Genomic DNA, 23,221 nt, shown 5'->3' on the forward strand with positions numbered 1-23,221 from the left:
GGGGGGGGGGAGAGATTCCAACATATATTCTGTATATAGCCAGGCAAACTGTTAAAAAGGCAACATCAGCTCCATCACTGACAGGTCAAACAAACATAGAGGATAGAGATGCAGCACAAACAGGCTCATCATCCCCAGCAAGATTAACAATCGGCTTTAGACTGGAGTACTGTGAATGGTTAGAGTCACTATGCATAAGTTCCTGGTTACTAAAATTTGCCTAATTTCAGTTTATGTGACCAAACAAGCAAGTATAGTGTAGAGAATCATTGTACAATCTAAACCGCTGTGAAATAACCAAAAATATTGTATTTTCAGCTGTTGTACAAAACCAAAAACCAAAACTTAAGCACAAGCACATAGAACAGATCTACTGCTTCTTAGACGAATGACAGATCTATAACTCACATTTCTATGTGAATTTGGTAGCGTTGCCCAAAAAGTTACATATTGCATCTTTAAATGGCTCATCTACTGGCAAATGACAAGTTTGATTACATGAAACTATGGATATATTCACATTACATCATGTCATAACAAAACATACAGCATCACAATACTTAACAGAAGTGTGAACATAATATGGAATTCATTGGTATCAACATTCCAGCAACCATGGCTGGTTGCCATTTAATTTTGTATACACAGTGAATATACCACACTGCATTAATTGAGGAACCAGCAGATAAGAATCTAGTGAACTGACTATTCCCTTTGAGTGTGGTGGTGGTGGTGGTGCTGTGGTGGTATTTGATTGATCATCTAGAATAATGGTAGTGGTTGGTCAGGAAAGCAGCTGGATGATTTCCCTGGCTCTTTGTATCCTCTGCTGGGCATCTGTGTCCTGTTCCCCCTCCCGCACCAATGTCTCAGCCTTCTGCACGGTGGTGTCCCTGGCCCCCCCACGCAGCCCGTCCAGGTAAGACAGAAGCACAGAGAAGTTCTCATCTGGGATCTGTGGAGACAGAGAATGTGATTTTGTCCTTATGTAAGAAAAGTTACGGCCTCATTGACTTCTTAGGATTTTAAAATAAATAACTACCTAATTAGTATATTATAAAGGCCATATGTTCTTTTTCAGGTGAAATACAGGTAAGGGTGTCATAACAGGGAGGGAGGGTATTTGCACAGAAAGCCATGTCTGTTAATTGGCAGTTGAAAGGAGACACTCAACACAGATAAGCAACCTCTCCCAACAGGGGTAGCCCTAAGATTGCTCTTTGGGGGTTTAGGTTTGATTACACGCAAGAAAAGTGTTTGTAAAAAGCACAATCAATATCTGATTAGATGGATGAAAAGGGTTTCCACTCAGGTCTTAGGACAGTTTACCTTCTCTGAGTCAAACATGTGCTGTAGTAACCACGTCTGCCTGGTCTTCTGGAACTTCCACTCCTTACGGTTCTCAGCCCAACTGCAAAGATGGAGAAAGACAAAATAGATAAGCCAGAGCTCACCTTCAAGAAAGACCATGCTGTATTTAAGGTTGCAAATAAGCAACATTTTACTGTGATCATCCAGTACTGTAGCAAATTTGATTGCACAGTAGTACTCAATTTGGAATGTGTTTGGGGACATTTATGTCCAACATACAGCAACATCAGCAGTGAAGAGTGCAATAAACAGAAGATATCCGTTTTACTTGAAGTTGCAGTGTGTGGGTGTGATTCATATGGTGCACTCTCCTCACTTACCAGGTAAGGTAGTCTAGCGCCTGTTGGGGAGCAATGGGTTTGGAGGCCTCATTTTTGTCTTCTGTCTTCCCTTCAGCTTTAAGTTGATCCTTTTGCTCCTTTTTCAGAATCTTCTTCATTTTCCTCTCGAGGACTCGTCTCTCCCCTGGACTCAAGTCCTCCTCTCCCTCCATCACTTTATCTTCCTCCTCATCTTCTGCTGCAGCTGGGACTATGATTGGCTTGGGACTCTGCTCAACAAAACCAGAGATGTCTTTTTTTATTCATAAAAATGATTTCATAATGGGATTTTTTTTTAAATCACACGGTCATATTTATTATCTCCACAATGTACTGGATAAGATTTTTTTTTAAATACTTTTATTGGACTTAACTACATATCAGATTAATTTCATATCTCATTCTGCTAAGGGATGGAGGTAAAACATAAGTGAGTGGTGTCTTGCCTCTCAACCTCGCCTCCAGCTGGGCTGAGGCTACTTCCTGTCCCTTGGCTGTTCAAGGGCCATTTCCTGTATCTACAGCAAAATGAGGCCAGCGAGAGACACATTCTGTAGTTCAATATGGTCAACCGCACCTCAGGTTAAATCGGAAGAGCTCCTTCTCGCATCCTGTCTCTAGCAAAGTGAAAATAAACAGCCTTCCATCACATGCCAATCGTTACACATTACTTTTCAATTAAAGAGTCCGTGCAACTTCAGCTGTCTCATTACTGAAATGAAGATCATAGTCCGTGTGAAAGTATATTGAGCCACTTTAAAAGACTAAGGAGTAAGAACATTTCAAGCTGTTAGAACTAAAAGGAGCAAATAGGGAGAGAGCAGACGAGAAGGTAAGAGAGCAGGGTGTCGATTCAAGCTACAGTGAGACCACAGACACCCTTCAGGAATTTTCCATTTCTGTGTATTTACAGGGGTGAATCTGACGTACACAGTTTGAAATAAGTCCAGTGAAAATAGCTCCATTGATGCTCAGAGCATTTTCCACTGTGAAAATAAGTAAATTGACCTTCTCCACAGACTTCATTTAAAAACAAAACCATTGCGTTTCACTGAAACACTTTAGGAAAAAGAGGAACTTGTGTCGAGAGGCAAAGAGTACATGTATCTTTGTACAAGAGAAGATTGATGAATTGAAAAGATGTAGCATTTTGGATTTAGTTTCTTGGAAAAGTAAACCCTATTACTTCCAAAAAAAAAATAGTATTTTCATATGAAAAACACAGACACCTTCTCAGACAAACTCAAACAAGGGCCATACTTTTTTATGACTATAGAAACCCACAAGAAACAAGTGTGGGAGGAAAAGATTTTAGATCACGTGGCCACCACGTCATTCTCAGAATATGCTGGCTGGGTGTAGCCAATAAAAATACAACAACCTCTCCACTGAAACCTAAATGACTTGCTCTGTTCGCCTATATCCACGCAACATGCATCAATCTCAGAGAATGAGACTTTAGATCGCCTTGGCAGACTGAGTTACTGAAAATAAACAGAAGACGCCAGCCGAAAGTGAAAATGGTAAGCGGAAACATTTGTTGCTTTGTGTGCAGTGAGTTCCTCCCAACTTGAAGTACTCAAAGCAGGGTATGGGGAGGTCTATGTGGTGATAGTCCACAAACCAATGTCTTCTTAGATACTGTCTATGAGAAATAAGGGACTGGGAGGTTCTCTACACTGCCGAGAGAGCCAACACAGAGCTGGCAGTGTGTCGTTTTTATATGTTGGTAAAATTAGCAATTTCTGCAAAACTGAATGAAATGGTAACATCTTAGTGTGATGCTCTTTCGGGGACAAAATTTCAGGTGCAGTAAAATGGATTAAATTGAGATTGTGTGTTACTGGCCTACACACAATACCCAATAAATGTAAAAGTGGAATTATGTTTTTAGTCCTTTTTATAAATTAATTACAAATAAAAAGCTGAAATGTCTTGAGTTAATAAATATTCAACCCCTTTGTTATGTCAAGATTAAATAAGTTCAGGAGTAAAAATTTGCACAACAAGTCATGTAAGTTACATGGACTCTGTGCAAAAATTGTGTTTAACATGATTTTTGAATGACTACCTCATCTTTGTACCCCACAAATACAATTATCTGTAAGGTCCCTCAGTCGAGCAGTGAATTCCAAACACAGAATTAACAGCAAAGACCAGGGAGGTTTTCTAATGCCTTGCAAAGAAGGGCACCTATTGGTATATCAATACAACAAGTCACTACAAAGATATAAGTGTCCTTCCTAACTCAGTTTCCGGAGAGGAAGGAAACCGCTTAGGGATTTCACCAAGAGGCCAATGGTGACTTTAAAACAGTTACAGAGTTTAATGACTGCGATAGGAGAAAGCTGATGGTGGATCAACAACATTGTAGTTACTCCACAATACTAACCTAAATGACTGAGTGAAAAGAAGGAAGCCTGTACAGAATACAAATATTTCAAAACATGCATCCTGTTTACAATAAGGCACTAAAGTAAAACTGCCAAAAATCGGGCAAAGAAATTAACTTCATGTCCTGAATACAAAGCGTTATGTTTGGGGAAAATTCAACACAACCTGCGTTTAAATTTGAGCCGATCCTGCACCACTCAGTTTTGGACTGTTTTGTTCCGGGAACCCATTTGCAAGGATCCGGTACCTTTCTTCCCATGGAAAATTCATTTTCACAGTTTGCAATGTCAAAGTTATAATTAAAGCAATCAAAGGTAATTCAAGTTGCCTCCTCTGTAGATCTCCTACTACCTAAATAACGTAAAATGTGAAATCGTGCCTGATATTTTCAGAATGAACTTGGACCGGCCTCGGTTTATGCAACATCGCAGCCTATAGACCGACGCGTGGCCATTGCTGTGAGAGAGAAGCGCCTCTGTATCTCTCAGAAATAGAACGACATTAACTTTATATGATCTCTCTCCCACTCTCTGATAAGACATGAGGCTGCAACTCTGCTCTCTCCAGCGTTGCATTTCATAATTTCCTTATAGAACCATAGCAACGACGCTAGAGGTGACATAACACTCCATATAAATTGAAATACATTAGCCAAAGTTATATAGAATTACTGTGGTTTGTTCAGAAATAAATGAAATATTTCAGAAGACTACACCAGGAGTAAGTTTATCATTTATATAATCATATATAATAATCATCTATTGCCTAGCTGTGGATTGTGCGTAGCCCAATCAAAAGGCATGCCTACAGTTGGGAACGTGCGGCAAATCGGTCAGTGAGCAGCATTCAAACAAAACAGGCCTTTTGCAATATTTCAACGGTATTGTTTTACAAAGTAAAACGAGAGAGGCTTCAGCCATCGACGGTGAGTGAGATGCGCATCGTTGGGTGAGTCGGTGAAACTGGAAATCGTTTTTACACACCTAGGTCTAGGCTATTGATGTATTCAAGACAAGGTTGTTTTTCTTGAGCTCGGATTCTCAGTTTGTCAGTGTCAAAGTAGGCAGTTCGATCATTCCGATCATTTGTGAGATATAAAAAAAAAAATTAAAAGCTGCTCAAATCTTAAGTAATCTAAAATTATATAGAATTGAGTGAAATTAGTCTATAACAAGGCACTTCAAAATCGGCTTGAAAATCTACGGCAAGACTTGAAAACGGCTGTCTAGCAATGATCAACTACCAACTTGACAGAGCTTGAATAATTTAAAAGAATGTGCAAATATTGTACAATCCAGGTGTGTAAAGCCCTTAAGAGACTTACCCAGAAATACTCACTGCTGTAATCACTGCTGATTCTAACATGTATTGACTCAGGGGTGTAAATACTTATGTTAATGAGATTTCTGTATTTCAACTTTAAAAAATTAAGAACAAATTCTAAAAACATGTTTTCACTGTCTTTATGTCATTAACATGTAGATGGGTGTGAAACAAAACATGTGTTTCATAAAATGTTGAATTCAGGCTGTAACAACAAAATGTTGAATAAGTCCAGGGGTAATGAATCATTTCTGAAGGCACTGTAGCTGGTTAAAGCATTGAACCGACTTAATAAACTCAGCAAAAAAACAAAACAAAAAAAACTTCAGGACCCTGTCTTTCAAAGATAATTTGTTTAAAAAAAATCCTAATAACTTCACAGATCTTCATTGTAAAGGGTTTAAACACTGTTTCCCATGCTTGTTCAATGAACCATAAACAATTAATGAAAATACACCCGTGGAACGGTCGTTAAGACACTAACAGCTTACAGACGGTAGGCAATTAAGGTCACAGTTATGAAAACTTAGGACACTAAAGACGCCTTTCTACTGACTCTGAAAAACACCAAAAGAAAGATGCCCAGTGTCCCTGCTCATCTGCGTGAACATGCCTTAGGCATGCTGCAAGGAGGCATGAGGACTGCAGATGTGGCCAGGGCAATAAATTGCAACGTCCGTTCTGTGAGACGCTTAAGACAGCGCTACAGGGAAACAGGGCGGACAGCTGATCGTCCTCGCAGTGGCAGACCACGTGTAACAACACCTGCACAGGATCGGTACATCCGAACATCACACCTGCGGGACAGGTACAGGATGGCAACAACTGGCAGAGTTACACCAGGAACGCACAATCCCTCCATCAGTGCTCAGACTGTCCGCAATAGGCTGGACTGGTCCTCGCCAGACATCACTGGCAACAACGTTGCCTATGGGCACAAACCCACCGTCGCTGGACCAGACAAGACTGGCAAAAAGTGCTCTTCACGGTTTTGTCTCACCAGGGGCGATGGTCGGATTCACGTTTATCATCGAAGAAATGAGCGTTACACCGAGGCCTGTACTCTGGAGCGGGATCGATTTGGAGGTGGAGGGTCCGTCATGGTCTGGGGCGATGTGTCACAGCGTCATCGGACTGAGCTTGTTGTCATTGCAGGCAATCTCAACGCTGTGCGTTACAGGGAAGACATCCTCCTCCCTCATGTGGTACCCTTCCTGCAGGCTCATCCTGACATGACCCTCCAGCATGACAATGCCACCAGCCATACTGCTCACTCTGTGCGTGATTTCCTGCAAGACAGGAACGTCAGTGTTCTGTCATGGCCAGCGAAGAGCCTGGATCTCAATCCCATTGAGCACGTCTGGGACCTGTTGGATCGGAAGGTGAGGTCTACGGCCATTCCCCCCGGAAACTTGCAGGTGCCTTGGTGGAAGAGTGGGGTAACATCTCACAGCAAAAACTGGCAAATCTGGTGCAGTCCAGGAGGAGGAGATGCACTGCGGTACTTAATGCAGCTGGTGGCCACACCAGACACCGACTGTTACTGTTGATTTTGACCCCCCCTTTGTTCAGGCACACATTATTCCATTTCTGTTAGTCACATGTCTGTGGAACTTGTTCAGTTTGTCTCTCAGTTTCTGAATATTATGTTCACACAAATATTTACACGTTAAGTTTGCTGAAAATAAACACAGTTGACAGAGGACATTTATTTTTTTGCTGAGTTCATAACTCCTCTGGATACCAGTCCAAACGCATTCAGTAACACCCTGTGAAAGCACACAGGGTGTTACTGACACCGGTTTTGATATTTCTTCATATCTATACGTTTCATCAACTGTTCATTTGGTGTGACTGTATTGGCATAGTTTATAATGTCGTCTTTGGTGTGTAACTGCAGAAACAAAGCAACTTGCTCAGTGACTGAACATTAGATGGTGATGTTATAACTGGAACAGTGTTGTGTAATCTCATCAATGAAAATTGGATTGGTACTCACTTATTGTTCTAAATTGCCATGTGTTCTTTTTTCCCCCCTCATTGGACACAAGGCAAATCAAACAGACTTTCTGCCCCAGACTGAGATGAGCATCGACATGCAACCCTTCAACACCACCTCAACATCCAGCCCCTTCAACACCTCAGACTTCATTGCCAAAATCGCAGCCAACGACCTGACATCCAGGGCCAACTACGTCTATACGCTCTGTGCTGTGCTGGGCTTGGCCTCGGCGTGCATTCTACTCTACGCCTTAATTCGGTCCTACAGAGCCCAGAGGTACCTGGCCTGGCTGGACTCCCTGCTCTGGGCCTTTTCCAGCTCCCAGCTCCTTCTCTTGCTCCTCTCCCTCTCTTCCGTAGCACACCGGCCCAGCTACCTGGTGACCACACACATCGGCTGTGCTGCACTCGCCTTCACCGTCAACATGGCATCCCTCTGCGGGCTGTTGCTCCTGGTGTTCATGGGATACGCACTGACCTTCGACACCCCAACTCACGCCCTGCTGAAGAGGCCTGGGGTCTGTGTGGCTCTGGTGCTTCTGGTTTCTATCCTGTGCTCCTTGGTGCTGGCCAGACTCAGAGGCCCCTCCAAGGAACTGCATTTGGAGGGCATATGTATTATAGACCCAACTGAGGCAGGAAGGTCTTATGCCATGGCGAAGCTTTGCCTGGGGTGCCTAATTCCCTACCTCCTCCTTCTGGGGCTCCTGACAGGCGGCTGCGTCCGCCAATGGAAATCCAGCAGCCGGTTCCTCTCCGGATCAGAGGAAGGTCCGGTGTTCCTGGCAGTGGCTGTGGTGATATTTGTATGTCAGCTATTCCATGGCATTGTGCTGGTAAGGGGGGCAGGGATGCAGCAGGCTGGTGATTTCAGCTATCATGAGAGGGCGTTCATGCACGTGTCCGAGTTTGTGATGTTCTCTGGGAGTTGTGTGTGTCTAGTGTTAGTGCTCCTGCTGCATAGGCCGTGCAGGGAAAGCCTTCTGGAGGTGACCAGGCAACTCCGCGACTGCTGCCGGGGCCTGGGGGGCCGACAGACCCACAGACACATCATGGCCCCCCATATTGAGATCGCTGACACTCAGGACTATAACCCTTAGGTCAATAACCATCTCAGACATTCTGGATTCAGGAATATTATGCCTTTTTTAAGACCACCAAATCTATCCTTATAAACGTTGATTCATATATATTAGAAGCTGACAGCAGATAACTTAAAAGCAAGGATACATTCAGAAAGTTTAGTTGCTGATTGTTTACATTTAATTTTGGCTTGAATTTGAAGACTGTAAATAGTGTTACTCAGACAGTTTTGTAATGATTATAATCTTATTTCATGTATGATCAGCGTACTGTTACTTCACCAACCAACTGACTTTTGTTTATGAAAACTTTTTTTGCGGCAAATCGAACGATGTCTGTACAATTCATTGGTGACTTTTGCAATATGATGATAGTGAAATTGCAAACGAAGAAGAGTAAAACAAAGTTGTGCAATGACAAATAAACCATGAACAATAATTGGAAAGACTATTTCTACTAATTCAACTGACATGTGCTACTGTTTCTACACTTAAGACTTGCTATTTGACACACAACACTTCCAAGAAACAGACAGTGGCGGTGTTTGCATAAACATGTTTTACACAAAAACCCATTCAAACTCAATGTCACAATATGATGACTGAATAGTGGGAAAACACCTTACATAGGAAATACAGTGCATTTGGAGAGTATTCAGACCTTCCCTTTTACCACATTTTGTTACGTTACAGACTTATTCTAAAATTGATTCAATTATATATTTCTTGTCATCAATCTACACACAAAACCCCATCATGACAAAGCAAAAAACGGTTTTAGACATTTTTGCAAATGTATTACAAATAAAAAAACGGAAATAGCCGATTTACATAAGTATTCTGAGCCTTTGGTATAAGCCTCGAAAATGAGCTCAGGTGCATCATCCTGTTTCCATTGATCATCCTTGAGATGTTTCTACAACTTGGAGTCCACCTGTGGTAAATTAAATTGATTAAATTAATTGGACATGATTTGCAAAGGCACACACCTGTCTATAGAAGGTCCCACAGTTGACAGTGCATGTCAAAGCGAAAACCAAGCCATGAGGTCAAAGGAATTGTCCATAGAGCTCCGAGACAGGATTGTGTCGAGGCACAGATTTGGGGAAGGGTACCAAAACATTTCTGCAACATTGAAGGTCCCCAAGAACACAGTGGCCTCCATCATTCTTAAACCACGACTCTTCCTAGAGCTGGCCACCCGGCCAAACTGAGCAATCGGGGGAGAAGGGCTTTGGTCAGGGAAGTGACCAAGAACCCGATGATCACTCTGACAGAGCTCCAGAGTTCCTCTGTGGATATGGGAGAACCTTCCAGAAGGACAACCATCTCTGCAGAACTCCACAAATCATGCCCTTATGGTAGAGTGGCCAGACGGAACCCACTCCTCAGTAAAAGGTACATGACAGCCTGCTTGGAGTTTCTCAAAAGGCACCAAAAAAAGACTCAGGCCATTAGAAACTAGATTCTCTGGTCTGATGAAACCAAGATTGAACTCTTTGGCCTGAATGCCAAGCGTCACATCTGGAGGAAACCTGGCACTATCCCTACGGTGAAGTATGGTGATGGCAGCATCATGCTTTGGGGATGTTCTTCAGGGACTGGGAGACTAGTCAGGATCAAGGGAAAGATGAACAGAGCAAAGTACAGAGCGGTCCTTGATGAAAACCTTATGTAAATGTGATTTCTCAATTTTTATAAAATGTGCAAAAAATTATACAAATCTGTTTTTGCTTTGTCATTATGGAGCAATGTGTGTAGATTGATGAGGGGAAAAAACAATTTAATAAAATGTTAGAATAAGGCTGTAACATAACAAAATGTGGAAAAACTCAGGGGGTCTGAATACTTTCCAAATGCAGTGTATTTACTAAAGGAATATACTAAAGAGAAGCTTGCCAAAACATTGGTGTAAGTTTATTTTGGACTGGATATAGTTCATGCATCCTTAGGTAGTAATCAGTAGCGTGATGAAGAAAATGTCAAATCTTAGCAGCCAGGGGCTTCCTATTCATAGATGGCAGAGACTCACCTGAAAATGGATTGACAAACTCAGATACATTTAAATACAGAGCTCACAAGAACATTTCCAACAGTGAAAACATGTCCTTAAGTTGTGGTGTTGAGTAGGTGATGGCATAACTTTATATAGGGGAGAGTGGGTTAAGTTGAGCCAAAGAGTTAATTGAGCCATGCCTTGTTTCTAGGAAGCCATAAACAAAATGGAGTCTGAAGGAAGAAACCACATGGAGAGGTAAGCAAGTTTAGTCCAAAATGATTTTCAGAAAGTCAAATTAATTGGTGTTATGAGTTTCATGATGCTTGTATTGTTTTATAACATCAGTTGGGGTCTCTATAAGCTACAAGGTAGCCTAGTGGTTAGAGCATTGGGCCAGTAATTGAAAGGTTGCTAGATCAAATCCTCGAACTGACAAGGTAAAAATCTTTGGTTCTGCCCCTGAACAAGGCAGTTAACCCACTGTTCCTAGGCCGTCATTGTAAATAAGAAATTCTTAACTGACTTGCCTAGTTACATTTAAAAAAACGGAGATTAAGTCTAGCATGAAAGTGCATCCTTGTAGCTGTGTGGACTAATATAGTAAAAATGTTTGTCTTGGGGTAAGTTGGTCACCGTACTAATGATACAATTTTGTCCGTTTTATGCACACTATTATTGCAATGTGTCATGGATATGAACAAAGAAAAATATTGTGCATTTTTATTGTTACAGAGCAGACGTCATGCACTAGGTATACAAACGTAAAACAAGCAAAAGTCTAGCCCCCCTTGTGGTTCTTGAGAGAGCAGCGACAGGAAGTGAGAGAAGGGGAGAAAGTACATTCGAGTAGCAGCAAAGGGATACAACTTCTAACTGAATGACACTGAAGAGGAACATTGACAAAAGAAAATGAACATGCACCTGCGTGAAAGAGGATATGATAGAGTAGCAGGGTCTTATCTGATCTCACTGACCAGTTTTATGGGTTTATTCGTGTCAAATGCAGAGAACTTGGCCATGAATTGGCACATCGAAATAAAATCCATGTCCCAGACAACTGGTGAAGAAATGGAAGGGTAAGTGATATTGAACATAAATGTATGCCTACATTCAGATATAGATCTAAAATATACCACACCCCCATTCCATGAATTAAACTTTGACCTATCACTACCATCACAGACAACCACCATCCACTTACCCCAAGGTGGCTCAACTTACCCTGTCCCTATGCCCTTACACAGAGACCCCTTATTGGACAAGCTGTTTTCAAAACTGTTATGTTTACATTAAATCTTATTATTTCCAGGGATACACAACATCCTGAAATATATGTAGATATATGTTAGAAATAACTGTTTCCCTTGACGTTGAATGTAAAAAATGGCTCAACATACCCTACTTTCCACCACAGCATACCAGTTCTGCCATCCATCTTGTTTTGTGTAAATATGAGGCAGTTTCCAGAGTTTCCCCATAAGTTACCCATACCCAGTGACTCCCTTATTTATATATTTGAACATTCTACATAATGATCCACCCTTCGTGCATGGATGATTATACTTGAATAAAAATTCCTTCCATAGAGCAAAAACAGTAAAACTGTGTGAAAAATCATGAAGAATCAGTCTCAAGTAACAGAAAACAGTAAAGAAGACCAGCTATAGCTGAGGACAACACGAGAGAGAGAGAGAGAGAGAGAGAGAGAGAGAGGACTGTTTGCATACATCTCTATCTTACGCTGAGGAGCGGGTGACGTCAAATGACTTGGGGGATGAGCAAGTAAAGAAAGTCTACACAGCCTCAGTCGTTGGAAGCTAATGAGAATTGATTGGTGATTGTTGTTAAACCTCTACACTGAGTGAGAAAGATCTCGACATGAGCATTCTGGTAATGAAAACAACACAGGAAGTCAACAATGTAAGTTTGCTTTTCCTCTTACCTCGCCCTCTAAAGGGCAAGTGCTTCAGACTGGCTCTCTCTTATATGGTAAAGATATTGCCATAGAAATGTCCTCATCAGCCACTGTACAGGTAGTGTGCGATTCCAGTTACCTTTGTTCCAAAATGTTTACTACTGCATCCTTTTCATGCGTTCATTTATGGTTGTTCACACATCCGCAAGAACGAAGGACAAATCTTCTCAGATAAATAATAAGTAATTATTTGTTGTTGTTGTTACTTAAACCAACTGAAGGGCACTGATACTACTGCACTTTTGGAGCTAGGAGCACAAGCATTTCGCTACACCCGCAATAACATCTGATAAATATATGTGTATGTGACCAATAAAATTTGATTTATTTGAGTTGACACATTTTTTTATTTATTCCCTTCCTAGCACCGTGAGTGAGCCATCAACCCTTCAACCTGAACCAAGAGAGTGCGTTTCTAAAAAGCACTTTTTGACTATGTGTCCAAACGCCAACACACCTTCGAGTGAGAAACAAAGAGTCTCTTAGCAGTGGTTATTATTGATGTGCGATTTTTACCTGGCAACAACTCCTTGATACCCCATCGTAAATGACAACTTGGGGCTAGAGTTCAACTGCAGGCTCAAAATGACAGCTTGTAACTTTTGACACAGACAGACAATGACATGGAGGTGCGCGCGTACATGGACTATCCCGTTGCGATTTATAGCAACGTCACAGAGCAGTTGAATGGCTCCTCAGCCACCTCCTCTGGGCTGGCAGGAGAGGAACCTGACCCCTACCAGCATTACACCATCAGCGTCTTCCTCTCCTGCCTCTACACAATCTTCCTTTTCCCCGTGGGCTTCATCGGGAACGTCCTCATCCTGGCCGTCAACCTGAGCCATAGGGGCCGCATGACCGCCCCCGACCTTTACTTTGTCAACCTGGCGGCTGCCGACCTGGTCCTGGTGGCTGACTCCCTGATCGAGGTGTTCAACCTTAGCGAGCACTACTATGACATGGCTGCCCTGTGCACCTTCATGGCCCTGTTCCTGCAGGTCAACATGTACAGCAGCGTCTTCTTCCTGACCTGGATGAGCTTTGACCGGTTTGTGGTGCTGGCGGGCTCAATGAGTCTGGGCAGAAGCATGCCCCGGGCCCGTCTGACCTGCTGCCTGATCTGGGTGACCTCCGCCCTGCTCACCCTGCTGCCCTTCACCGTGGCCCAGGTGCAGCACGCTGGGGAGCTCCACTTCTGCTTCGCGAACGTATCCCAGATCCAGTGGTTGGAGGTTACGCTGGGCTTCCTGCTGCCCTTCTGCGTGCTGGGCCTCTGCTACTGGAGGATCGCCCTGGTTCTGGTGAGCGCTCAAAGGGAGCACAGTGGGCTGCAGCGGCGGCCACAGAAGCGGAAGGCTTTGAGGATGATTTCTGCGGCCGTGTTGGTGTTCTTTGCCTGCTGGTTACCGCAGAACATGTTTGTCAGCGTGCACCTGCTTAGAGGCGATGTGGATGGAACACTGTGGCATGACTACCCTCTGACGGCCCACATGGTCAACCTGGCTGCCTTCTCCAACAGCTGTCTCAACCCCCTGGTCTACAGCTTCCTGGGGGAGACCTTCCAGGACAAGCTAAGGAGCTTCATCAAGGAAAACATCAGCTGGGCCAAGTTAGACAGCTGCTGCTGGAGTAGCTAGCCCCTCTAGCCTACCCACTGCAAGCTCCTGCCCCCATCCCATACTTAAAAGTACAAGTCCCACCACACAACCTCTCCAACGCTCCTGCTGCCTCTACAAACCAGCCATCCATCCTTCAAATCAAAACTCACCAACATACGTGTGCCCTGGACAGCTAAGTGGTGTGTCTGATTTCAATCACTTTCTGACCTCACTCCTTTTGACTTAAATCTTTCCATAGATAGTTTTGTGTATATATAATGTATGTGGACACCCCTTCAAATGAGTGGATTCGGCTATTTCAGCCACACTGTTGCTGACAGGTCTATAAAGTCAGGCACACCGCCATGCAATCTCCACAGACAAACATTGGCAGTAGAATAGCTTTACTGAAGAGCTCAGTGACTTTCAATGTGGCACAGTCATAGGATGCCACCTTTCCAACAAGTCAGTTGGTCAAATGTTTGTCCTGCTAGAGCTGCCCCGGTCAACTGTACGTGCCGTTATTGTGAAGTGGAAACGTCTAGGAGCAACAACAGCTCAGCCGCTCACAGCTCACAGAATGGGACCAGTGCGTAGCGTGTAAAAATCGTCTGTCCTTGGTTGCAACACTCACGACCGAGTTCCAAACTGCCTCTGGAAACAAAGTCAGCACAAGGAATGTTCGTCGGAAGCTGCATGAAGTGTGTTTCCATGGCCGAGCAGCAGCACGATTCTGTGCTTCCAACATTGTGGCAACTGTTTCTGGAAGGACCTTTCCTGTTTCAGCATGACAATGCCGCCCTGCATTGTCAAAGTAAGGTCCATACGGAAATGGTTTGTTGAGATCGGTGTGGAAGAACTTGACTGGCCTGCACAGAGCTTTGACCTCAAGCCAATCGAACACCTTTGGAATAAATTGGAATGCCAACTGCTTACCAGGCCTGAGTTCAGTGCCCAAACTCACTACTGCTCGTGGCTGAATGGAAGCTTACAAACAGGGTTGTCAAACTATTTTCTTAAAAAATATATATTTATTGTCATTTTAAACTTTAACGTCTAAAAAAAGCTTAAACTCTGATTTTCCTCATTGTCGCATATTTTATAGTTTAGACCCATTTTAGATCATCTCCACCATCGGTTGAGACAGCATACTCTTGAATATAAGGGTGGGTGTCATTTCAATCATAGAAATATAATGGATATATCCCTTCAGACCACTACAATTGAGCCAGTACATCATTGAAATTTAATATAAATTGACATTTAGAACTTCCAATTACTACCACAAAAATGGGTGCCGGTCCACCCATCGTCAAATGTCTACTTAAATGGAAATGTATATTCTATTATCTTTATTTCTATGATTCCAACAGGTTTCCTAGAGAAGATTGAAGGTGTAATTTAAAACTGATATTCCCATTCAAATAAACATTCTCTGATGTGTGGACCTCCAACCATCTTTGTGCTACCATTTGAAAGTAAAAATGTTTCAATTGTATTCCCATTTTAGAACATTTATCAGCAAAAACATGACACCCACCACCCTGTATTGAAGGGCATGCTGTGTCTCAACTGATGGCGAGCACAACAAAAATACCTCAGATGATGTAAAATAGGGTCTAACCTACAACATAAGCAAAATGAGAAACAGAGTGTTCAGATAATCTCATAATTATAAAAATATATAATTCTGATCACTTACATGGGAAAAAATGTGTAGAAAGCTTTGTCTGTGTGTGTGTGTGTGTGGTCCCATCTAGTGGTGTCACCATGCAAAAATGTTTCTGTAAATTAAATGAATAAAGCAGGAATATATAGCAGTTTACCTCAGTAGTTTTGTTTTTCTTCTTCCGCTTCTTTTCCTTCTGTGCATCATCTGCTTGTTGTTTGTGTTTCCTTGAATTTGTCACCACGTCCTCTGAAGTGTTCTTTGACAATGTGGGGACTGGTATAGGAGCCTCCTTGGAATGTGCAAGACCTTATTTTAATATCTCATCATGATGAGCTCAGCTTACAAGAAATGACATATGCCTCTATGCAATCTTTTTTAAATTGTAAAATCACCATATTACTGTTACCATACTTGCCTCAATGTCAGTATTTTTCCTTTTCTTTTTCACTTTGCTTTCGTCAATGCAGACATCTCTCTCATTTGAATTCAACTTCATCCTTTTGCACCCACTTCTTTTGGGATCTGATTCACATGATTTACTCTTTGCCATGATAGCCAACTTGTTCCTGAAACATAATTGCATAGTTAACTAGCGTCACAGTACAGTGTCAGACAATGGGCATACTGACATATCTGTCAAGGTAAAAGTCATGACTCTCATATGACGTTTAGCTACAATTTTGCTTTGAAAACTAGCTCATTATTACTAACTATGACACTTGCACTGACTAGTTAGCTAGCTATTGTAACGTTAGCTATCAACAGTGCTAATTACACCACACTAACGTTATAAGCTTGCCATTTAGTTTCAGCGTATTTGACATGCTTTATTGCTTCATGCTAGAAAAAATGACAGCAGGTTACATTCAAAAGATGTTAATAACTTACTAATAAGAATAAACTTACTGTAACAGAATAATTGTACTCGCGTTGACCTCAGCAGCATGAACACCAACATGCGTTTTGTGAATCAGGAAGTGTTGTCGCTTAGCTTGTTGTGATTGGTCAAGTAGTCATTTCAGTTCGGTGATTGGTGATTTGAGATTAGTTATGTTCCTAAGTGTGCTGGGACTTGTAGTCTCAAGGTGAATGTTCTTGCAATTTCAACAGATGACGGTAGATGACAATATTGTCCAACATTTTATGCAAGCACAGTATATTGCATTTGTGATCTTTAGCATTTAGGATTATAGTATAAAATTCAAGACCTCCTCGCTCTTTCTCCCCTAGACAACGGCTTTTATTTTATTTTTTATTTTGCAAAGGGTAAAGTCTACAAAACGCAGTTCACTCTCGCTCCATCTTCGCCCACTGCCGGTTACTGGGCTTTCCTGTCATCACCATATTTGGTCGTGAGTGGAAACGTCAGCCGGATGCTTCACATTTATACATCCGGTGAAATATCTGGCTCATTGTTATATGTGTAACGAAATGTTACATGACCTGCTTCGAATTGAGGATTTTGCCATGACATGACCATTCTACAAAATGTCGAGAATAGGACGTGTTTTATCTAGTTCGTCACAATATTCTCTGTGTCGTAGGATTGTGATTGATGGTATCAAGACAAAGCTGAGGTATGTACAATATGAGAAATATAGCCAGATAGCTATTTATGTTCACTTTAATGGACAGTGAGTGGTTCAATGACAATGTGTCAAACCTGACAGAGGCAAGCTAGCAAAGTAGTACACATTTGGTTCAGGTTTTAAAATCATCACTCGCATGAGTGTTCCCAATGTACTGTCATTGGTTATTTGACCTTCCGATTTGACTTGTGAGTTCTATTGGAGCTTCCGGCACCTCATATTTGATCAGTTAGGAGTGATTTAGGAGTGATTTACGCATTAGTTAACAGGGATTGCTAGTTAGCTACATTTCCTGCGTCAGATCTGTGATCATGAGTAGCTGCATATCTGAAGCTTTTTAAAAAATGAAAAGGGAAAAGATTACATGATTGCTAAATAGCTTGTGTGTTGTAGCCAAAAGATGATAGAATTCACAGCCCAGGCCAGCTTCCAAAATACATCAACAGGTGGCACTATTGTATTGAATTCAATTTCTTGATATTTTGTAACAGTTGTCACTTTGGCTTTAAGTGTTTTTGTAGATTCTAAAAAGGTTGCTTTCCTTTTTCTTTTGAGATTGAACCATATACGGACCCTCTGCTTGACCTCCCATTGCCTGGCTAAGTCAAAGAAACCAGCAGATGAGGATGACGAGGAGATTAGTCAACCCATCAAGTTCTCGAGCAGTAAAGCCAGTCACAAGACTTGGAATGTAGACCAGTCCCTGGGAAGCAAGTATCAGCGGCCGTGGTGGAAAGTCCTCCCCATCAGTCTCTTAGGGGTGAGCTTCTTGCTGTGGTGCGCACTGAGGGGCGAGACGGTTATTGATGAACAGCTTGAGAAGAATCTCTATGAACAGTTACCTGGCTTACTCTCAGATGAAGAACAAAGCAAATCTAGATAATATTGTGCAATGAAAAAAATGTATAATTTAAGGCTATTAATTTGAGCTAGATTAGGCCATGTCTATGGCATGCACAATTGGTGTATGCTTTCAGGCCGATGAGCAATGTTCATAAAATGTATTGTAATGTTCTGGCTATTGTCCACCTGTGTCCATAAGTGGAGAGGCTCAATAGTTATGGTCCAAAATCCAATTGTCATTACATTGTTCATCAAGATTAGACCATCTATGATGAACATTTAGTTGTCAGAATAGTGTGAAGGTAACATTGATGCAGTTTATACTTGACATACAATGGCAGGCGCCATTACCAAGCCTCTGCAGAATGACATGTACACTAAGCAAATCTAAGCGAAATTAACCAAGTTGTTACATTGAAATATGTTTTGCAGATGCAGAAATGTAATTGTAGTTAATGTATTTGAAGTAATGCCTTTAGAGCCACTTGTTTTAACCTCTGGTTTTTAAATGTTCTTTAACTGAGCATGTTTGCTTTGTATAAGTAATTTTGCTTGAATTAAAATGGCCTCAATTTAGTCCTAATTACCAGTTTAGGTATACATTTCCATCCAATTGGCGACAGTTTTGTGCAACTATTCTATAATCTCCACTTTCCCCACCAGAGGGGTTTCCAAAATGATTTGAGTAAAATGCTGTGTGGTGTGGCGCACAAAGCATTTTGGCGTTCAAGCTTCCACATACCAAAAAGTTTAGGGGTTCCATCACATTTTCAACAGATTGTTTTGTCAAACATGCTCACTGGTTTTTGCGCATGCTCGCCAATAATGGAAAGTGTTGGCTATGGACAGGGTTGGGATTACAAAAACGGCAACTAATCCGTTACATTACCAGCAAAAATATTGTATTCAGATTACTTTTGAAAAACTAGATTCGAGAACTACTTTTCAATTCAAAGGATGTTTGCAAAAAATAATTTTCTCAAATTTAAATCAGCATCGAAAAAGACGCACATTTTAATTTGTTGCACCTGAGCGAGTCTGACACAATGTTCGGTTCGCGGGAAAAGAGCAGGAATATGCATTTGTTGGCTGTTCCTTATGACAAACCGGGGCGTGGGTTTTACGTTTAATTAACATATACTTCAGCTAGAAAACTCCATGTTTAGCCATGCAAGGCATTCCTTAACCATCTGCCTCCCGCATAGCCTGCTGGGTAACGTAGTCTAAATGTTAACACACAGCCAAGGTATGTCTTCCGATGGCGCGACTGCTGCGGGCACCCAAACATTATCCAATTTGAATAAACGCTTGGCGGTAAGGATGACAAGTGTAGTCTAAGGCGATACCGGTATCACTTGCACCCTGCTTTAGCTATTTGCGCCTTATGGATTGTGGTTGGCGGTTCACATCTAAATGTCTCTAAACCCCATGTTTGAATTCGATCACTGAACTGCCCTTTATACCATTGACAAAAGCGCTCTTGCAACAGCCGAACAGTGCGGATCCCAGCATATTGAATGAGGCTTTTATTGCTCAAATTCATGCAGATAAATTCCGTAGGCCAAATGCTCAAACTGACACATTTGGTACATAAATTACATTGCTTCTTTATGCCTCGAGCTTAGTTGGGACTCCATGAGAACCTAAAAGCTTGTTTGAATGTTTATCAATATTGAAATGTAAACAAGTCCTGTATAGCCTCAACGTGGTTAAAACAACGTTGATATCATGGATGGTCAGTCCTTGAGTCCATAGCTTTGTTTAATCTGAGCCTGGTTACATTTCTAGGGCTATCCCTGTTTTCTACCGAAGAGACGGGGCGTCCATTTTGTATCTGCCCTTTATACAGATGCATATTTCAAAAATGTCGCCAACAAAAAGGCATGCATTTGCTATAGGCCTAATGTAAAATGGCATTCATTTTCACATGTGTAGAGCACTTAATCCTTTGCCTTTAACCTCAATGCTATTCGACGTAGTAACTTACGTAGCATATCACATGAGGTTTACAGCAACGTGGGTTAACTTCATGCGTAAACGAGCTCAACGCATGTCGCAAGTTTTTGGCCCAACCGAATGAATTGAAAGCAAATTAACCCGTTCTGTTCAAGATCTTCACGGCAAGTTCCGTATGAGCATTTTTACTTTCGGTTTGGTACACCAGATTAAAGTATTTTTGGTTATGGAAAATATCACAGATAATGATTCTCTACACTTTAACAGAAATTGGGTGAATTTAGAATTTCAGCAACCAGGAAATTGCTGAGCGATTACATTTTATAGACAGATCACACCATGTCAAAGAAATTATAAATGTCCAACTTTACAGAATTAACGTTACAACGCCTGGTCAATGACTACTATCCCTCACTCAAGGTATACCAAGAAAGTATACACTGTCAGCCCAGAATGTCCATAGAGGGGGTAATAAACCAAACATGAGGTAGTGGAAAGTTTATTTACAATAAATGGCCAAAATGAGATTAAAACAGTTCTACTCCACATGACTCATGCACATTACAAGATGACCTGAAGGTATCAACCATTGCTAAAATACACTTTCAAAACCTGAGAGGTTAGGAATGTTTGGCAAGACACTTGCTACTTCTGTACTATAAATCACAAGCCTTTATCCTACCAATGAGACATTACAAAATTAATTGAAACTAGTACATACTAATTCATAGTTCAGAGAAAACACAGCCCCAACCATGCCCGCCCACCTAGTTACCCTCCAAAGAGGGAGTTCAAAAAGTGTTCATATTATGCACGCTCGCCTCGGATTCGCCTGGCCAGCTGAATGTCTTTGGGCATGATGGTGACCCTCTTGGCATGGATGGCACACAGGTTGGTGTCCTCAAACAGGCCAACAAGGTATGCTTCACTGGCTTCCTGTATTTGGAGAAAACAAGCATTTCTTAGAAAAGTAACAGTTACGTCTTAATTTAAAGGGATACTTGGATTGTTTTATGTGCTCTTTAATTCCCGAGTCAGATTAGTTTGTGGAGACTATTTTTTATGTTTTTCCAGTATGAAGGAAGTTTTGCGAGCTAATGCTAACTAGCCTTAGTGCTATGACTGGAAGTCTATGGTACCTACTAGCATGCTCCCAAAGTATCCCTTTTAGTGCAGCAGCAAACCATTACAAGCAAGTCCACTCTGGCTCAACACTTTGGTTGGTCCAACATTGCTTTAACATGGGTAATTCTAAAATTAGCACCCATGTGACTAAACCTAACAAACTCAATCTGTTCCCAATCCAAATCATAAAGTTACTTGCCTGCAGAGCGCCAATGGCTGCACTCTGGAAGCGGAGGTCAGTCTTGAAGTCCTGGGCAATTTCACGGACCAGACGCTGGAAGGGCAGCTTCCTGATCAGAAGCTCAGTGGATTTCTGGTACCTACGGATTTCTCTCAGAGCCACTGTACCCGGCCTACACAACACATTTAAAATAAGTATCTGCAGGCCAGTCAACATTTGCCCAGAAGTCCAACACTGCAGAAAATCGAGAAGGTCCAGGTGAAGTGTTACCTGTATCTGTGAGGCTTCTTCACACCGCCAGTAGATGGTGCGCTTTTCCTTGCAGCCTTGGTGGCCAGCTGTTTCCTGGGCGCTTTTCCTCCAGTGGATTTACGGGCGGTCTGCTTAGTACGTGCCATGGCTCACTTGACTTCTGAAAACACATCAAATTCAAATGTGTAAGGAACAGAGTTGCATTAGTATTAAAGTAAGCGCACTATGATCCTTAGTCAAGGTTACTGAAGGCCAGCAAATTGAACCGTTGAGACCTGGCTAGTGAGGGTGCACTAGATTATTGCAGTAAAAAGGTATCAATTGGCATGCACCTACAGCAATACCGACAATAAGCTAATATTAGCTTCATACGGGCCTTATACTAACTCCGCCAAGCTAGCTACCGCAGCTAGTAGGAAACCCCAGCCATGATAGAATAAAATAAAGAACTAAAATGACAAATCGAGATCGGCATTGTGTAGTTTCATAATAACGTTCCGTGGAAAATATAATTGTAATCGTGTGGAATATGCGATAACTAGATATCAAGTGGATAACTGGCAAATCGGCTAGCCAGGAACAGGACATGGTTGAACACTGGAAGCAGGGCGCCAACTATCTGAACCAGTGGCGGGTCAATTGAAACTAACGTTAGCTATTCTAACTAGACATTTTACATAGCTAACTACCCACGGCGTGGTACTAAAACCACCATCAAAATCAGTAATTAACTACTAATTACTAGATTAGTAAGGGCAAACCAAACTGAACGCTAGTTCAGAAATGTGCGCACCAACAACTGTTAATCTGCTATTCAAGCCACCATTACGCGGCTTGTAACCTACACGTTTCGTTTATCTTCAAAGATGCCAGGCAGCTGCCCATTTTGTAACATGGCGCCTACAACGAGGAATCATATTCCCATTGCCACACAATGGCCTTCAAGGCCTAGTTGAGGTAAATTACCGTACTCAGCGAAAATCGTAGAACACACAGCACAATCAAAACGAGTCGCTTGTATGTCGCAAATCGTAAACATTAAACACGTTATGCTAGGTAGGTACTATAGTTAACTGTCGAGACAAACTAGCTCTGTTTTACAGTAACGTTAGCCAACGTTGGCCAGCTAACAAAACCTCGCTTGATAGTTTTGGCTACCTACATAATATCAAAACGAACATTGACATAAAAACGAACATTGACATGAACCACACACCGTATTAATTTAGATAAAATCTTAACCAGCTACCTCTGTGACCAAAACAGACGTTCAAATGTTTTGCAAATGCCGTCTTGAACCGCTTCCGTGACTGTTTGTTAAGCGGAAACGGCACATTCTATTTATACTTTTTTTGTCTAATTTGTAGACCTGCCCACAAACATCAGCAAAACGCTTTGTATTGGTCAAACCACAATGACGCAGTCTTCTTTACAAATTGAATCACATTTCTAACAAGTTTATCCAAGCGAAATGTGAGACTAGTTTAATGATAAACAACATACCGGTAAACAAATTAAACGTAACACTTTAGTTAATTTT

General features: G+C 41.8%; 5 protein-coding genes across 7 annotated transcripts; 3 read left to right on the top strand and 2 right to left on the bottom strand.

The window, feature by feature from the left end:
• Positions 1-5: 5 nt before the first annotated feature.
• On the bottom strand, positions 6-17,051 carry LOC139368150 (uncharacterized protein C7orf50 homolog). Its single transcript, XM_071106748.1, has 6 exons — positions 16,642-17,051; positions 16,151-16,301; positions 15,890-16,024; positions 1,692-1,921; positions 1,330-1,411; positions 6-955 (listed from the first exon to the last, which is right to left on the bottom strand). Exons 2-6 carry the CDS (start codon positions 16,283-16,285, stop codon positions 785-787), a joined length of 753 nt encoding a protein of 250 aa, XP_070962849.1. The 5' UTR covers positions 16,286-16,301; positions 16,642-17,051; the 3' UTR covers positions 6-784.
• On the top strand, positions 3,023-8,930 carry LOC139367501 (uncharacterized). Its single transcript, XM_071105731.1, has 2 exons — positions 3,023-3,214; positions 7,460-8,930. The coding sequence occupies exons 1-2, from the start codon at positions 3,212-3,214 to the stop codon at positions 8,507-8,509; spliced, it is 1,053 nt and encodes a 350-aa protein (XP_070961832.1). The 5' UTR covers positions 3,023-3,211; the 3' UTR covers positions 8,510-8,930.
• LOC139368147 (G-protein coupled estrogen receptor 1-like) lies at positions 12,926-14,238 on the top strand. The gene has a single exon (XM_071106743.1). It carries the CDS (start codon positions 13,089-13,091, stop codon positions 14,100-14,102), a length of 1,014 nt encoding a protein of 337 aa, XP_070962844.1. The 5' UTR covers positions 12,926-13,088; the 3' UTR covers positions 14,103-14,238.
• Positions 17,052-17,128: 77 nt separating the features above from the next.
• On the top strand, positions 17,129-18,336 carry LOC139368151 (ubiquinol-cytochrome c reductase complex assembly factor 4). Its single transcript, XM_071106749.1, has 2 exons — positions 17,129-17,312; positions 17,880-18,336. Exons 1-2 carry the CDS (start codon positions 17,224-17,226, stop codon positions 18,205-18,207), a joined length of 417 nt encoding a protein of 138 aa, XP_070962850.1. The 5' UTR covers positions 17,129-17,223; the 3' UTR covers positions 18,208-18,336.
• A 2,270-nt stretch (positions 18,337-20,606) lies between these two features.
• On the bottom strand, positions 20,607-23,044 carry LOC139368152 (H3 histone, family 3D). Of its 3 annotated transcripts, none has more exons than XM_071106750.1 (4): positions 22,931-23,044; positions 21,700-21,841; positions 21,448-21,601; positions 20,607-21,059 (listed from the first exon to the last, which is right to left on the bottom strand). In XM_071106750.1, exons 2-4 carry the CDS (start codon positions 21,825-21,827, stop codon positions 20,931-20,933), a joined length of 411 nt encoding a protein of 136 aa, XP_070962851.1. In that variant the 5' UTR covers positions 21,828-21,841; positions 22,931-23,044; the 3' UTR covers positions 20,607-20,930. The 3 variants fall into 3 exon arrangements, with proteins under 3 accessions (XP_070962851.1, XP_070962853.1, XP_070962852.1); XM_071106752.1 differs by having other exon boundaries at positions 20,607-21,055; positions 21,444-21,601; XM_071106751.1 differs by having other exon boundaries at positions 22,898-22,992.
• Positions 23,045-23,221: the final 177 nt, after the last annotated feature.

This window comes from Oncorhynchus clarkii, chromosome 16 (genome assembly GCF_045791955.1).
Source record: "Oncorhynchus clarkii lewisi isolate Uvic-CL-2024 chromosome 16, UVic_Ocla_1.0, whole genome shotgun sequence".
Classification (NCBI taxonomy): Eukaryota; Metazoa; Chordata; class Actinopteri; order Salmoniformes; family Salmonidae; genus Oncorhynchus; species Oncorhynchus clarkii.

What these genes read in the sequence shown, in the direction of transcription:
- LOC139368147 (XM_071106743.1), top strand. Translation starts at nt 13,089, where the DNA reads ATGGAGGTGCGCGCGTACATGGACTATCCCGTTGCGATTTATAGCAAC.
- LOC139368150 (XM_071106748.1), bottom strand. Translation starts at nt 16,285, where the DNA reads ATGGCAAAGAGTAAATCATGTGAATCAGATCCCAAAAGAAGTGGGTGC. An exon ending in AGAAAAACAAAACTACTGAG is followed by an intron (nt 1,922 to 15,889) that starts GTAAACTGCTAT and finishes TTTGTTGAGCAG; the next exon opens with AGTCCCAAGCCAATCATAGT. An exon ending in GCGCTAGACTACCTTACCTG is followed by an intron (nt 1,412 to 1,691) that starts GTAAGTGAGGAG and finishes CCATCTTTGCAG; the next exon opens with TTGGGCTGAGAACCGTAAGG.
- LOC139368151 (XM_071106749.1), top strand. Translation starts at nt 17,224, where the DNA reads ATGTCGAGAATAGGACGTGTTTTATCTAGTTCGTCACAATATTCTCTG. An exon ending in GGTATCAAGACAAAGCTGAG is followed by an intron (nt 17,313 to 17,879) that starts GTATGTACAATA and finishes TTTTCTTTTGAG; the next exon opens with ATTGAACCATATACGGACCC.
- LOC139368152 (XM_071106750.1), bottom strand. Translation starts at nt 21,827, where the DNA reads ATGGCACGTACTAAGCAGACCGCCCGTAAATCCACTGGAGGAAAAGCG. An exon ending in AAGAAGCCTCACAGATACAG is followed by an intron (nt 21,602 to 21,699) that starts GTAACACTTCAC and finishes TGTGTTGTGTAG; the next exon opens with GCCGGGTACAGTGGCTCTGA. An exon ending in CAGCCATTGGCGCTCTGCAG is followed by an intron (nt 21,060 to 21,447) that starts GCAAGTAACTTT and finishes CTCCAAATACAG; the next exon opens with GAAGCCAGTGAAGCATACCT.